This window comes from Drosophila teissieri, chromosome 3R (genome assembly GCF_016746235.2).
Source record: "Drosophila teissieri strain GT53w chromosome 3R, Prin_Dtei_1.1, whole genome shotgun sequence".
Lineage (NCBI taxonomy): Eukaryota > Metazoa > Arthropoda > Insecta > Diptera > Drosophilidae > Drosophila > Drosophila teissieri.
The window spans coordinates 4491973-4505260 of NC_053032.1; the positions used below are offsets into that span (position 1 = coordinate 4491973).

At 39.5% G+C, this 13288-nt stretch overlaps 1 protein-coding gene and 1 non-coding gene across 3 annotated transcripts in view; both read right to left on the reverse strand.

Moving 5' to 3' along the window:
- LOC122622394 (afadin) overlaps window positions 1-13288 on the reverse strand; it is a 51672-nt gene that overhangs the window by 20454 nt on the left and 17930 nt on the right. For both annotated transcript variants that reach the window (XM_043800807.1, XM_043800806.1), the window contains exons 2-6: window positions 12142-12357; window positions 11968-12076; window positions 11025-11218; window positions 10432-10950; window positions 10018-10099 (exon numbers count right to left, since the gene is read on the reverse strand). In XM_043800807.1, the coding sequence (XP_043656742.1) occupies window positions 10018-10099; window positions 10432-10950; window positions 11025-11218; window positions 11968-12076; window positions 12142-12246 (1009 nt within the window). In that variant the 5' untranslated portion in view covers window positions 12247-12357. The remainder of the gene's footprint in view (window positions 1-10017; window positions 10100-10431; window positions 10951-11024; window positions 11219-11967; window positions 12077-12141; window positions 12358-13288) is intronic.
- On the reverse strand, window positions 3428-3551 carry LOC122622732. The gene has a single exon (XR_006326331.1). It is a non-coding gene; the product is annotated as a U4atac minor spliceosomal RNA (small nuclear RNA).

Sequence of the window (13288 nt, forward strand, 5' to 3'; positions counted from 1 at the left end):
CGTATAAGTCCTTGTGCGCCAAAACAACTCCTTTCCAGCTGGTCGGCAGCCAACTTTCAAGTCAAGTGCTGCCCAAGGCGGCTATCAAAATTTTTTGCTAGACAATTTGGGAACTGAAACAATAAAAATATAATATATAATACCCGTTACTCAAGCTTAAGCAAGAGAGAACGCTATAGTCGAGTTTCCCTACTATCTGATACCCGTTACTCAGCTAGTGGAAGTGCGAAGGAGGCTTCAACACTGACAGCTTTGGGCGGTTGGCGGGCGTTAGAGTGGGCGTGGCAAAAAGTTTAAAAATATTTAAACATTTTTCAAAAGTGTGGGCGTGGCAGTTTTGGACGGTTTATGGGCGTTAGAGTGGGCGTGGCAACATGGGTCAACAAACTTGCGCTGCGCCTATGTCCCTGGAGTCTGCATGCTGAATCTTTACTTTCTAGCTTTTATAGTTCATGAGATCTCGAATCCCAGAAAGTCCCAGAATAAAATCACAGCAACTGGGAGCGGGAATTCGGGGGCTGTGAAAAGTCGAGAATGGAAATGGAAAGTGAGAGCAGCTGATAGGTTGATTGGATTTTCCATGCCATCCGTGACTGCGAGTGAGTCCTTTTACTTCAGGTACTATTCTTTGAGGAGCGTTTAAAAAGAATTACAATAAATATTAAACTGGTTGAGATGATAGGGGTATATTGGTGTATGAAGTTAATGCGTGGTAAATACACTGACAATTTATGAGCCACACTTTATTGTAATCGCAGAATTCTTAAGGGTACACCAAATGCTTGGGTTGTATTTCGCACGTTTCGGTTTGACCGATTTTGCCGTCTTTATTTAATATGTTGTGCACCATTAATGACGACAGACAAGGTAGGACATCGTGTCCTTTTGTACCTTGCAGCAGCGTCCTTGTCATGCCCATTGAAATTAAAGCCCATAATGTTTAACACACACCAGCGCGCACACACACATGGGACCACGGAGAAAAACGTTAGCTTTGGTAAATAACTCCTGAAATTTATCGATTTTTGTCTGTTTGTTTTGGCTGGGTCCTCAGGAACTGAGCAACCGCCGGTGAAACCGACATTTTTCCTTTGGATATACATATGTACATATAAGTATACAATTATTTTATATTGATGTAAGGGTTTTTTAAAAAATTATGTGTTTTATGGCTGCCTCTCATTTCTCGAAAGAAGGACAGAAACAAAACGAAAAAGCCAGCTACGTGTGAAAATTCAATTTGCGCGTTGGTAATGCGGCAAGAAAGTACAAATCGAAATCAAAGTACGGCAGACTGCGTAAATAATGAAATTTAATAAATTGCCATCAAATTGAAAGGCAGAACCCACATGCACACGGACAAACATAACACTCCGGAATAACCGCAAACGCCGATGAAAATGGTCCGAAAAAGGGCACAGATTAAATTCATTTTTTCCAATAATATTTTTGTAACTAACTAACCGTATGGCCGGCCAACGAGGAAGTCAAGTCTGGGCCGCAGCTGCCAGGCGCCGGGTGCCCACAACAATGCTTTGACAACGCGCAAGGATAACTGAGAGCACACTGAGCGTATGAGCATTGCCACAAACGCGAGTCCTTCGCTGACTAGCTCACTGTCGGACTGGGTGCGTGAATGAATGAATAAGACACGAAAAATCCAAAAAGACCACTGAGCTCAGGCCTTTCAACTAACAAATACCCTGGAAATTATATTGTTGTTGCTTTAGAGAGAAAATAATCACTAAACGGGTCACATCGTAAAAAAGTATAACGTGGAATAAAATGTGTCATTTATAATAATATAATCTTATGTATATACAATGTATACAATAAAAATATACACATTACAAAATGTTGTGTGTCTTTTCCTTATTTTAATTTTCAATAAAGTACTTGTACACTTCCTTATTTTTCGGTATCAACCATTTTCCTTTTTTTTTTTCAAGTCCAAAACACACCCTAAAGCACCCATAAAGCAAGCAGAGTAAATTATGACTGTGTGGGTAAGTGAGTGGTGTATAAAACAACATTTAGTTTACAATGTTTTCAACGGGCGTACACTGCATACGCCTGCAAGTGTTTAAGCTCGGCGTTGGTATTAGTGCTGGTGTGTCTAACTGCGTTTGCTCTTTGGCCCTTGCATGACACACCAGCACCATTACCATCACGCCCCCAGTGGCATTGGCAACTTAGGCATACAGGATACAGAACGAGGAAGGAACTGGCACACACATCCTTTTGATTGCCATCGAGCAGCGACATGCGGCCAGCCCAGCCAAATGGATGCGCTGATGTCCTGCCGAGGAGCATGCATGAAACCCGGACATGGTCGTGGTTACTGTCCGATTCAGTGGGGTGCGATAAGCGGAGCTCAAGGTGCTGTGTGAATATGCACTGAGTCATCCAAAATGTATTTACGTTTAATTACAATTTAAAAATAATCAGCCAACTGCATACAGTGCAGTGGATTGAACTTTTATTTAGTTTCAAATCAATAATTGCACCGAAAATTAAAATATAGCTAAATTTTAAGGATAAATAATTCAAAGTACTGCATTCCGAAAAAAAGGTACAAACAATACAAAAAAATCAAAAACTACTAAATATTTCAGTACCTATGTACAGGTACGTGCAGCAATATTGTAAACTTTTAAATCACCTGAACTGTATACGGTATGGCCAAGTATTGAACACAAGTTAATAGTAATAGAATGCTAACAACTAGTCAAAGATAAAGATCTTCAAAATACCTATCGAATTACGAAAGCAAAACAGAAATAATGGGCTTTTACCGGGTAAACCACAAATTCCCGTCAACAATTTTTCTCACATTTCCACTTATATTTCCATACGCATTACCGCACAAATCCACTCCATCAATCGGGCCCCAGACATTTTCTCCTCCCTCACTTTTCCTCTTATTGAGGCAATCAATATGCCCAACCGACTCACACCGGGAGCAAAAAGAGCACAAGTGTAAGACAAAGGATATGTGTGTTCTTGTGAACACATAAAAACATAAGATATACTTGAAGCTACTTTTCGGCTAACGAGCATCGCACAGTCAACGTCTTTATTGTTGTTGCCCAACTTGCGATTTCTTGCCTTCACTTTTCTGAGTTTGAGGTTCTCGTGGGTTGGTTTTGGTCTGAATGGATGCCTGGCTGGGAAATGGAAAAAGAGAAGCCATAAAACCGAAACGCATGCTTAAGTCTGAAACATCAGCTGGATCAGGATTTTTAACATACATAGCTTACATACTATCTCACGAAGATCCAGATCCATTAAATACCGCTTTTATGCTTATGTAATTTATACCAGATTTTAGGCATTCAATTCCATGATCAGTCCACGAAAAATAGTTATTTTCAACATCTAATTATATATGCATTAAAGAGTCGGCTCCCTGTTAAGTAAGGGAGCCTAGTCCAAAAATTCCGAACTCCAATCGCGAACGATCGACGAGCGGGGGTAATATCATTGGTGTCAGCAACAATGTTCTCACTAGACGTTCATTGAACATTTCTGCTCCCCAAGACAAGGAAGGTCGAGTGCTAGAGTCCGCGCTCACCTCAAGCAAGTGTGGTCAGTACTAGTTGGGAATTATAGGAGCACCAACTTAAAATCTGCAAATGCAAATCTTGCGATCGCAAAAGCGAGCTGAAAGGGTTTCTAACCGGCTTTCTGCGACGTCCGCTTTTTCGCGGAAGTGGGGTAATTTCGAGTGCAACCCTTATCGGGAAGATTTATGACGACTAGATAAGGAATGCACGAACATCTTATTCAGCTGTGATGCTTTACTGGCGACTTGTGTTAATATGATTAATTTCCGTTTTAACACATTTTTGGATCCTAATCGAATTAGACTTATAAAAAAATGGGCCATTTTCTTTTAGTAAGAAACCTCAAGGACGCTCGGAGGAAGTTAAGGAAAATCACGAGGCTGAATAATTCACTAGAATAATGGAATGCGGAATACGGCATACACATTCATCCTGGCAAGGAGCCAGCTTCCCCTACCAAAGCACTGTGACATGGGTGTCTGCTCCTGACTGCTGCCTTTGTCTTTAATATTTAGGAGCCCTGTGAGGAGAGTTCACTTGCATTTTCCGTTCGCACTGGCTGACTATCTGCCAACTTGCGAGGCAAATGGCTGGGGAAAGTAAAAGGCGGGTGAGGCAATTGAGAGGCGGTATCATGTAAATAATGATGATTACTGCTTCGGGCTGTGGATGACTGTGAATTCTGATGTGATTCGGCTGTAGGGCGCTACGCTGCAAATTGAAAATGTCAACAGAAATAGGACAAATCAAACTGGAAATGAAAATCGCTTGGCAGATTTGTCTTTTGTTTTGTAAGATATTGCATACACTAAAACATCGTTTGTAAATAAAGTGTAATAAACAATGTTCAGTCGAACCTTTTAATGGTTAAAATCCTATAACAAAAATATAGCTAGTATTATAAATGTAGCATTCTAAAGGCTATTTAAAGTATTTCCCAAGTGATGTATACCCGAAAGGGAATGAGAATTAAATACGAAAAGCTATAGCTTTAAAGCTCAATATATATATGTAGAAGCTTCTAGCTTTCTGAAAATTCATTTAAAAACTTCTAGCCCTCATTTTATACATAACCAAATTCCCTAATGAAAAGAGTCGGGCCAGCAATAAAACAAATAGCGAACAAATTGCCAACCCAATTTCGAGTGACGTTTTCCCAATGTCTAAGCGCTTTTTTGCCCACCCTCATGTGGGAGGGAAAGGACAACAACCAGGACCAGGGATGACCTTCAGGCTTCCAGTATCTGACGGCGGCGCTTGCCTCGAAATAAACTGCACTTCTCGGGCTTCGGTTGAAGCCGTTAAGACCGTGGCGTGAAATAAAGTCGACAGCTCCCGAGTTCCCAGAAAGATTCAGGCAGCAAATTATGCTCCGCAGTTTGCAAACTTTATGAAAAACTTATTTCACAGAGATATGGAAAAAGAAGGGGAATGTAGTGGGGCACAATTATTTATGAGCAGCCATGGACCAAAGTCTACCAAGCAGGCTTTTGAGCTTCATTAGGTTTAACCTTTTCTGACCGAGATTGCTTCTCTACGTCCCTTTCCAAATGATTATTGTTCCTGTCGACAGATTCCTCCTATTTTTCATTGGAAAAACAAATGTAGCGTTAATTCTGTGCCGTTCAAAAAGGAAATGTCATCAAGACAAGGTCAATGTTCTGCTCGGTGTCCTTGAATAACATAAACATTCGTTCAAGGAATTTAGCCCATTTGGCTGTATTAGGTATTTCTCAAAATGTATATTTACAGGAGGATATCTCGTCATAAGCTTAGTAGTTCCCATTTACGATTCTGATCAATTGTAATTAGCCCATAATACTTTCAAGCGCTACAGGAATAACTTAACTCGTACATTGAATACTTTCTTATCTTTTACATAAAATTATTCGTTTTTTACGAATGTTTTTATTGCGATACGTACACATAGGAGGTGATTTTAATCTATCTGTAAAGAAAAACGATCGTTCTTATTACAATAGTTCGAAATCTAATGTGTTATTAACACGTTTAAAATGTTCCTTTAAATTATCGAGCACACAAGGGATGGAGGCCTCTTCTGTATGAGAGTTTACAATGCACTCCAAGCGACACTCACCCCATTAAAAACATCGTTTTGACGGTCTCAAGCTTTTAATGCCAAGCACAATCAATCTGGCAATCAAGTTGAATGCTGCTGAGAGCCGGAAAATTGCCAGCTCAATTTACACAAAAAAATTCAAAATACGCAAACGCTTAATAACTCACAGTGACCAAACGAAAATCGAAAAAGTTGTGACAAAAATACATATTGCCAACGAAGTTCAAGGGGAAAATTTCTATGACGGATTCCATGGCATACTTTTCAGGGCGCTCTGGGACTACTTGCTTGGAAATATAAATAAGTAGGTAGATCCCTCTGGAAAAATAACTTACGTCTAATGCCCCAATCCATCATCTTGCAGGCTTCCCGCGGTAATTTCTTCCCTGATGATTACTACTACTACTATTTCTAATTGGACCACATAGATTGCCCTTGTCGGGGCAAAATCACTTGCTTGTACACAGCAAATTGAATTGAACGGCTCTAATTTTGACCATTTTCTGTATGCATGGTGGGCGGTGGAGGAAGAAGCGCGGCGGCACCCAACGATGGGCGCCCAGCCATTACCCGACCATCGTTTTATCTTTGTGAAATACTGCTGCCGCCGTAGCTGGTTGCCGGTGAACTTTTCTCGCCTCAAATACAACTGCGACGTGTCGCGGGCTTCCCGATGGCGCAGCGTCGTGCTTTCCCGAGCAGCATTACTTCATGACTGAATCTAGCGCTGGGTGTGAACCCATTGCCTTCGCTGTGGGCACAAACACAATGCGGAAAATACTGAATTCGGCTTTTCGTCGGAAAACTCTGTCGGCCATTGGCATCGGCAGCACGGTCTGAGAGTGTCCAGAGAGAATAAAATTTGGGACTGAAAGCCGCCACAACAATATGGAAACCCCAAACAGGGTTGCTTAACTTCAACGACAGTTTCCTTTTCAAAAATTATTGTCAAATACAAACAAAAACATGTTTTTATAAAATAAATGTCAGTATGCTTCTTTTCGAGTGCATGTGCCTCTGTCTGTGTGACTCCTGTGGCGTGCGTCGTTGAAGTGCACGGCGTAGACAATGAACAATGGGATATGTGTTGATGGGGAATCCCCATTACGCCCAATACTCCTCCCTTGGCCACCTTTGCCACTTCTACCGGCAGTAGGTCGACATTGCAAAGGACTCTGACAGCGGGTGGAAAAACAACTATAACATGAATCAGCAGAATCCAACCACAACCAACCAACAACAGTCAACCTTATCAGACTATAAACAATTACACTTAATAATTTTCTTCGATGCAGATATCTATTCTTTAATTATTTGATTAAAATCTTTTACCAAATATAATTAAAATCAAAGGATTTGAATGATAACCCCATTAACTTTAGTTGATCTCAAAGTTCCGGATATCGATGCTGCACCGTACATCGAATTTGTAAGCACATTCGCTTCTACTATTGGTAAACGGTAGAGTGCCCAAGACTGTGGGATTCAAGGTGGTCAGGCCGATATTCCTGTTGCCGACCCACCAAAGGTATGCAATTATCCTTGACGTACACAGGGAAATAAACGTACGCCAGAGACACCAAAAGAAACCGAAAAGGATGGAAAGGGTAAAGTCACCCTGCAGGGAGCTTTCATAGACTCGCACAGTTTGAAGTTTATCTTCTTCTCAAAATGAGCAATAAAATTTAAAAAACGCGCGTTTATGGGAATAAGCACTTGCTAAGAATCTTCATAATTGTTTAAATAAAATATATTCCCTACTAACTCATTTAAGTTAGTATCCTCTGTGTGCATATAATTAAATAATTAGTAATTAATTAAATAAAAAAATGTATAAGTATGCTCCTAAATATATTATTCTAATTAATTTCAAAGTATAATTGTCATACCTGGTATTGAGTTATTTGCCAAATTATAATTATTATTATTATCATCCACTGTGCAGTAGAAGCACTGACAAACAAACAAAAATATAATTAAATCGAAAGCGAAACTCAAAACGATAGAACCGAGACACAAAAGATACGAGCGGGATAGACTCCACAACAGAGAGTCCAAATTTCAAATTTCTCTTTTAGCTATAAATATTGAAAGTGAATTAAGAGAGCGCAATGGCCCACTTTCGGCAAAAGAGAAATCCTGTATTAAATCGACAAGGGCATGAAATGTTGGCTGATATTAAAGACCAAAATAAACAGCGGAAAACACTTTATGGCGGTAGAGGAAATAAAGTTGTGGAGAGCGAGGGATTTTCTTCATCCAACAATTAGTCGCTCGTGTTTTGTTTATCTAAAAAAAAAGATACTACCCAAAAAGTGCATTGCGAAACATTAAAACCTGACCTGGGGCCTTTACATCTCATTTAGTGATAAGAAAGTTAACAAAATAGCTCACATGTTCTTGGTTCTGGTTGTATGGTAACCCACATTGATTGTCCTCAGAAAAGTCCGCTCATTTTAACTAAGCCTTCGCTAAGTTACACTAACACGCAGCACGAAGCAGCGGGGAAAAGCGACCAACAATTAGCAATTCCAATAGGCAAAGTCTAGTAAAGTAAAATGCCGTTGTTATTTACATTTTACACCCCTCGAATGGCCCAGGGGACCGGGCATAGAAACAGAACAAGAAAAAACGCTAAAGTCGAGTTCCCCGACTATCTGATACCCGTTACTCAGCTAGTGGAAGTGCGAAGGAGAGTCTTCAACACTGACAGTTTTTGGCGGTTAGTGGGCGTTAGAGTGGGCGTGGCAAAAAGTTTTTTGGCAAATCGATGCAAATTTACAAGACTAATAAAAAAATTAAAAAAGAAAAGTCCGTTTACTAAGTCACCTGGACAAGTTCTAAGCCAATAACTTAACGTCGGATCGTCTTGCCTGGTTGTGCTGGTCAACATATTAAATAAAACTTCTGATTACCTTCGCAGGGATTCAATGTTCTAAATTACACAATCAACCTTCATAGTCCTTTGAATATTGTCCTCACTAACATGGTTGATGAATGCGCTAAATGCTTTGCCCCACAACTGAAGGAAAGTTTGCGGCCGTACGAGTATTAGTCTAAAAAGCTATATTCCTAGGCAGGTAGGCTAGAGTCCGCAAGAACATGGAGAGTTTTGTAAACTTAATAAGCAAGCTTTATTCTTGAAAAAAAACCGAAAGTTTTAAATTTATTAAAATTATGTGCGTTGTGTATAAGTTCTAGTTTTCCATGCGTAATTGAATTGCAATGATGTTTACTTTTTTCAAAACTTGAATATTGCTTTTACATAGTTTAGTTACGGGTGAAACGGCTCGTTAACGCCAAGATTTGTTTTTATACCGTTACTCGTAGAGTAAAAGGGTGTATACTATATTCGTTGAAAAGTATGCAACAGGGAGAATGAACCGCTTCCGACCATATAAAGTATATATATTCTTGATCAGGATCAATAGCCAAGTTGATCTGGCCATGTCCGTCTGTCCCTCCGTCTGTCCGTCCGTATGAAAGTCGAGATCTCAGGAACATTATATAGAAGCAGCGCAAGTTTGTCGATTCATGTTGCCACGCCCACTCTAACGCCCACAAACCGCAAAAAACTGCCAAGCCCACATTTTTTAAAAATGTTTTGATAATTTTTCATTTTTGTATTAGTCTTGTAAATTTCAATCGATTTGCCAAAAACCTTTTTGCCACGCCCTCTCTAACGCCCACAAACTGCCAAAAACTGTCAGTGTTAAAGACTCTCCTTCGCACTTCAAATAGCTGAGTAACGGGTATGAGATATTCGGGGAACTCGACTATAGCGTTCTCTCTTGTTTTTTGATTGAATTTCCGAATTTTCGGTTTCCGTAAGTTTTTCATAAATATGTTTAAATTATTTTAAATTTCTTTGATTTGTGCACTTTAAGGACTTTTAACAAGTGTGAACATATTTACCTTAGGTGAAGGTAAATATATATTATGCACTTACTTAGCTTCTCAAAAAAATTGTCTTTCATCTTAAATATAGTTAAAAGATTTTGATACACTTAAGACAAAACTTTTGTTCATTATATGCATTTATTTACTTTTTAATTGGAAAAATAAAGTTTTTTCTAATAACAATTCAAACTGAAAAAAAACCTGCGAGTCAAAAAAATTCCGTCGCGACGATAAGAAATGCCAACCGATACTGAGCCACATAGAATTTATGAAATAACAAAATATCAACAGTGAATGAGCTTTTTTATTGCCTTTCTTGTTGTTGTCAGTTTGTTGAACAAGTGAGTGAGGTAGCATAGTTATTGATAAAACAAGGCTTTACCTAGACAATTGCGTGAATATTGATGGAAGAAGTGGCAATTCCTCACAAAAGAAAATTGATTTTAAATAGTTATATCAAAAAGCACTTACCGCGCGACGTAGGATGGTTCATTAGTATCGATAGCGGGCACTCGTCGTCGTCGAGTATATATTCTGTTCCGTCGCTGTTAACCTGCATTTCGTAAAAAAAAAAATTAAACAGACTTCCAACGCTACATAACTAAATGGTACAGCAGATCATTGAGAACTATCAAACGTTAAAGTAGTACCCATTACAGCTAGGGGTTATATAGGGATTATTATTATTAGAATTCCGACAGATGTCTAATAAGTAAACCATATTGGCCAGTTCCTAACAATAGTTAATAAACTATACAAGATAGAACTGCATATGATAATTAATTCAATCAAAAATTACAAAGATCTTCAGGAAAAAAACATTTGATAACCCAAATTGGGGTATAAAAAACTATACTCCTTCAAAATACTATATACTCATCCCACCTGAACCAGGCAATAGTGCAGAGGATCGGCCCTTTCTAGACCGTATTTTGCGAGCATTTCCCGAACAACAGCCTGCGCACAGTCCCGGATGGAAAGCAACAGCGTTTTGTAGGGCACGTCCTGACAAAGGCTTTCGCCGTAAATCTTCAACGTGCCACCGGTATCCGGACCACCATCCCTAGAACGGAACTGCTGCAGCTTCTTTTCGAGCTTCTGCTGTCGTCGGCGCCGCATCACGGCCTCCGGGTTTGAGATCGATCGGGTGAACGAGGTTTCTGGCAGTTCCGTGTACAATTTTCCTGCTACGGCATCGCTGCCGTCGCCGCCGCTTTCACCGGCGTTGCCATTCATGTGAGCAGATCCCGAGGAGGCTCCAACACCATTTCCCAAGCTCAGATGACTGGCACTGGAGTTGGGCAGATCGGAGCTCAGCTTTGACATCTTCTCTTTTTTCTTCTGTTCTTTTTTTTCCCGCTTCGAAAGTTTTCTCTTAAAGTTTAGATCTGTCTGCTCGATGGGCTGTGGATGGTAGTATTATTATATTAGTATTAGTAATAAATAAATCTTAATGTAAATAATATTAATTTACTCACAGTGGTCTTCTGGTCTATGTTCTTAAGCAGGAATCGACCTTCCCGATCGTCAATATGCCAATTCAGCTGCACTAGCAGTGGCTTCTCATCGGCATTAAGCCGACGCTCCTCACCATTAGCATGAACTTCGTAAAGGGCGTAGTTAGGCACGGATAGCATCCGCATATCGGGGCGGAATTTTTCAATGAGTGTGTCTAAGGAAGAGTAATTGATTTACATATTTAAAAAGGTGTGAAGTGTTCTCGTAGAGTAAAAGGGTATACTAGATTCGTTGAAAAGTATGTAACAGGCAGAAGAAAGCGTTTCCGACCATATAAAGTATATATATTCTTGATCAGGATCAATAGCCGAGTCAATCTGGCCATGTCTGTCTGTCCGTATAAACGTCGAGATCTCAGGAAAGTTGAGATAAAGCATGAAGACTCCAGAGACATAGACGCAGCTCAAGTTTGTCGATTCATATTGCCACGCCCACTATAACGCCCACAAACCGCCCAAAACTGCCACGTCCACACTTTTTAAAAATGTTTAAATATTTATTTGTTAGTATTGTAAATTTCTATCGATTTGCAAATAAAAACTTTTTGCCACGCCCACCTTAACGCCTACAAACCGCCCAAAACTGCCACGCCCATACAATTGATAAATGTTTCGATATTTTTTCACATTTTAGTTAGTATTGTAAATATCTCTCGATTTGCCAAAAAAAAACTTTTTGCCACGCCCACTCTAACGCCCACAAACCGTCAAAAACTGTCAGTGTTGAAGAGTCTCGTTCGCACTTCCACTAGCTAAGGAACGGGTATCCGATATTCGGGGAACTCGACTATAGCGTTCTCTTTTGTTTTATATTAAAAGAAACTTAAAATCTTTAAAATATTCTTTCTCCATATATTTTATAATTTAATTTTGAATAGTTTGAAGTTGCTCAAAAAATCAATACCTATGACATCTGTGACGGTGGCGTCCGAAGCCACGCGAATGCATTTGGTGGCCACTTTCTGGCCAGCATCTTGGAAGTAGAAGCGCATGACGCCATGGAAGAGCAGGTTCTGGAGTTAGAATAATTAAAATGGCCATTAAATGAACTTATATATTTATTCATAACATAACTCACCTCGTCTGGCTCGGAGAGCGCAAAAAGATCTAAACGATTGGCATTCCATTGCTGTATCACTGAACGTACTGCCTCGCGATCTAACATCTTCTTATCATGTGACATACTGTGCAGGTTATATTCAGGGTGGGGGAAGTCACGTGTCAGTTCAGGAAAATAGATCGTGTTGTGACTCCAGTGTGACGTCGTTTAGGTTTCGTTAGGGCTATAAACTATCTGTAAGCAATAAAACATACATTTTTGATAAAATTAGATTCTGGGTTTACAGTTTCCATGAAAGCATCATAAACGAAGGCGGAATCAGAAGCGAAAAGTAAAAACTGGACGCAGATGTGGCAAACATTAACTTTTCGTTGCCAAATATAAACACCGATGGATCAAGAGGGCACAATACTAAGACAATGTGAATGTTCGTTTGTTTACCTACAAACTTTAACGAGGAATTAACAAATATTTTCGGTGGGAACTGTGAGTTACATTTAAAGAAAAAGAAATTTCAGTGCATAATATGATAGAAATATTTGTACCTTATTATAAAATATGCTTTTCAGTTCTTCACACAACTTTTAATGATATCAAGTCGAAGGGACCGTTTTGATTACTGATCGGTCTGGCCAACATTTCCGAAGAGGTAACCACATGCCATCTACACATACATAAGTATATGACAATATCCTGCTCCTCTTATAACCATTAAAAAGTTTCATTACATGATCATATCTACCCGAATTTCCTAGATCCTAAACAAATAACTTCATCAAAGCAGAAAATTTCGGGGTAGTTGTAAAAATAACCTGAATACGTTATTTAGGGCGTGTTCTCTGTTGCTTTGTGACGAAGGGGAAGAAACGTTTAAAGTTCAGCAAAGTTTCGAAGAGAAGTGATGTCAAAGAGCGGAACTATGCCTGAACTAAACTATTCCAACCCCCATTCTTTTTTTCAGTTCTTTAAACATTTCGCTGCTATCTGTTGGCATTATATTCCCCCACTACAGTTCACTGTACTGTTTCTATGTTTTTGTTTCGTCTTATATAGGCAGTTTAATAACCGTCAGAGGTTCCGCATGGGAAAACACGTCGTTTGAGTACTGAAACTTTTCGATTTACAGGCCACTCGCTCTATAAGGAGATCTACAGAATGGTAACCA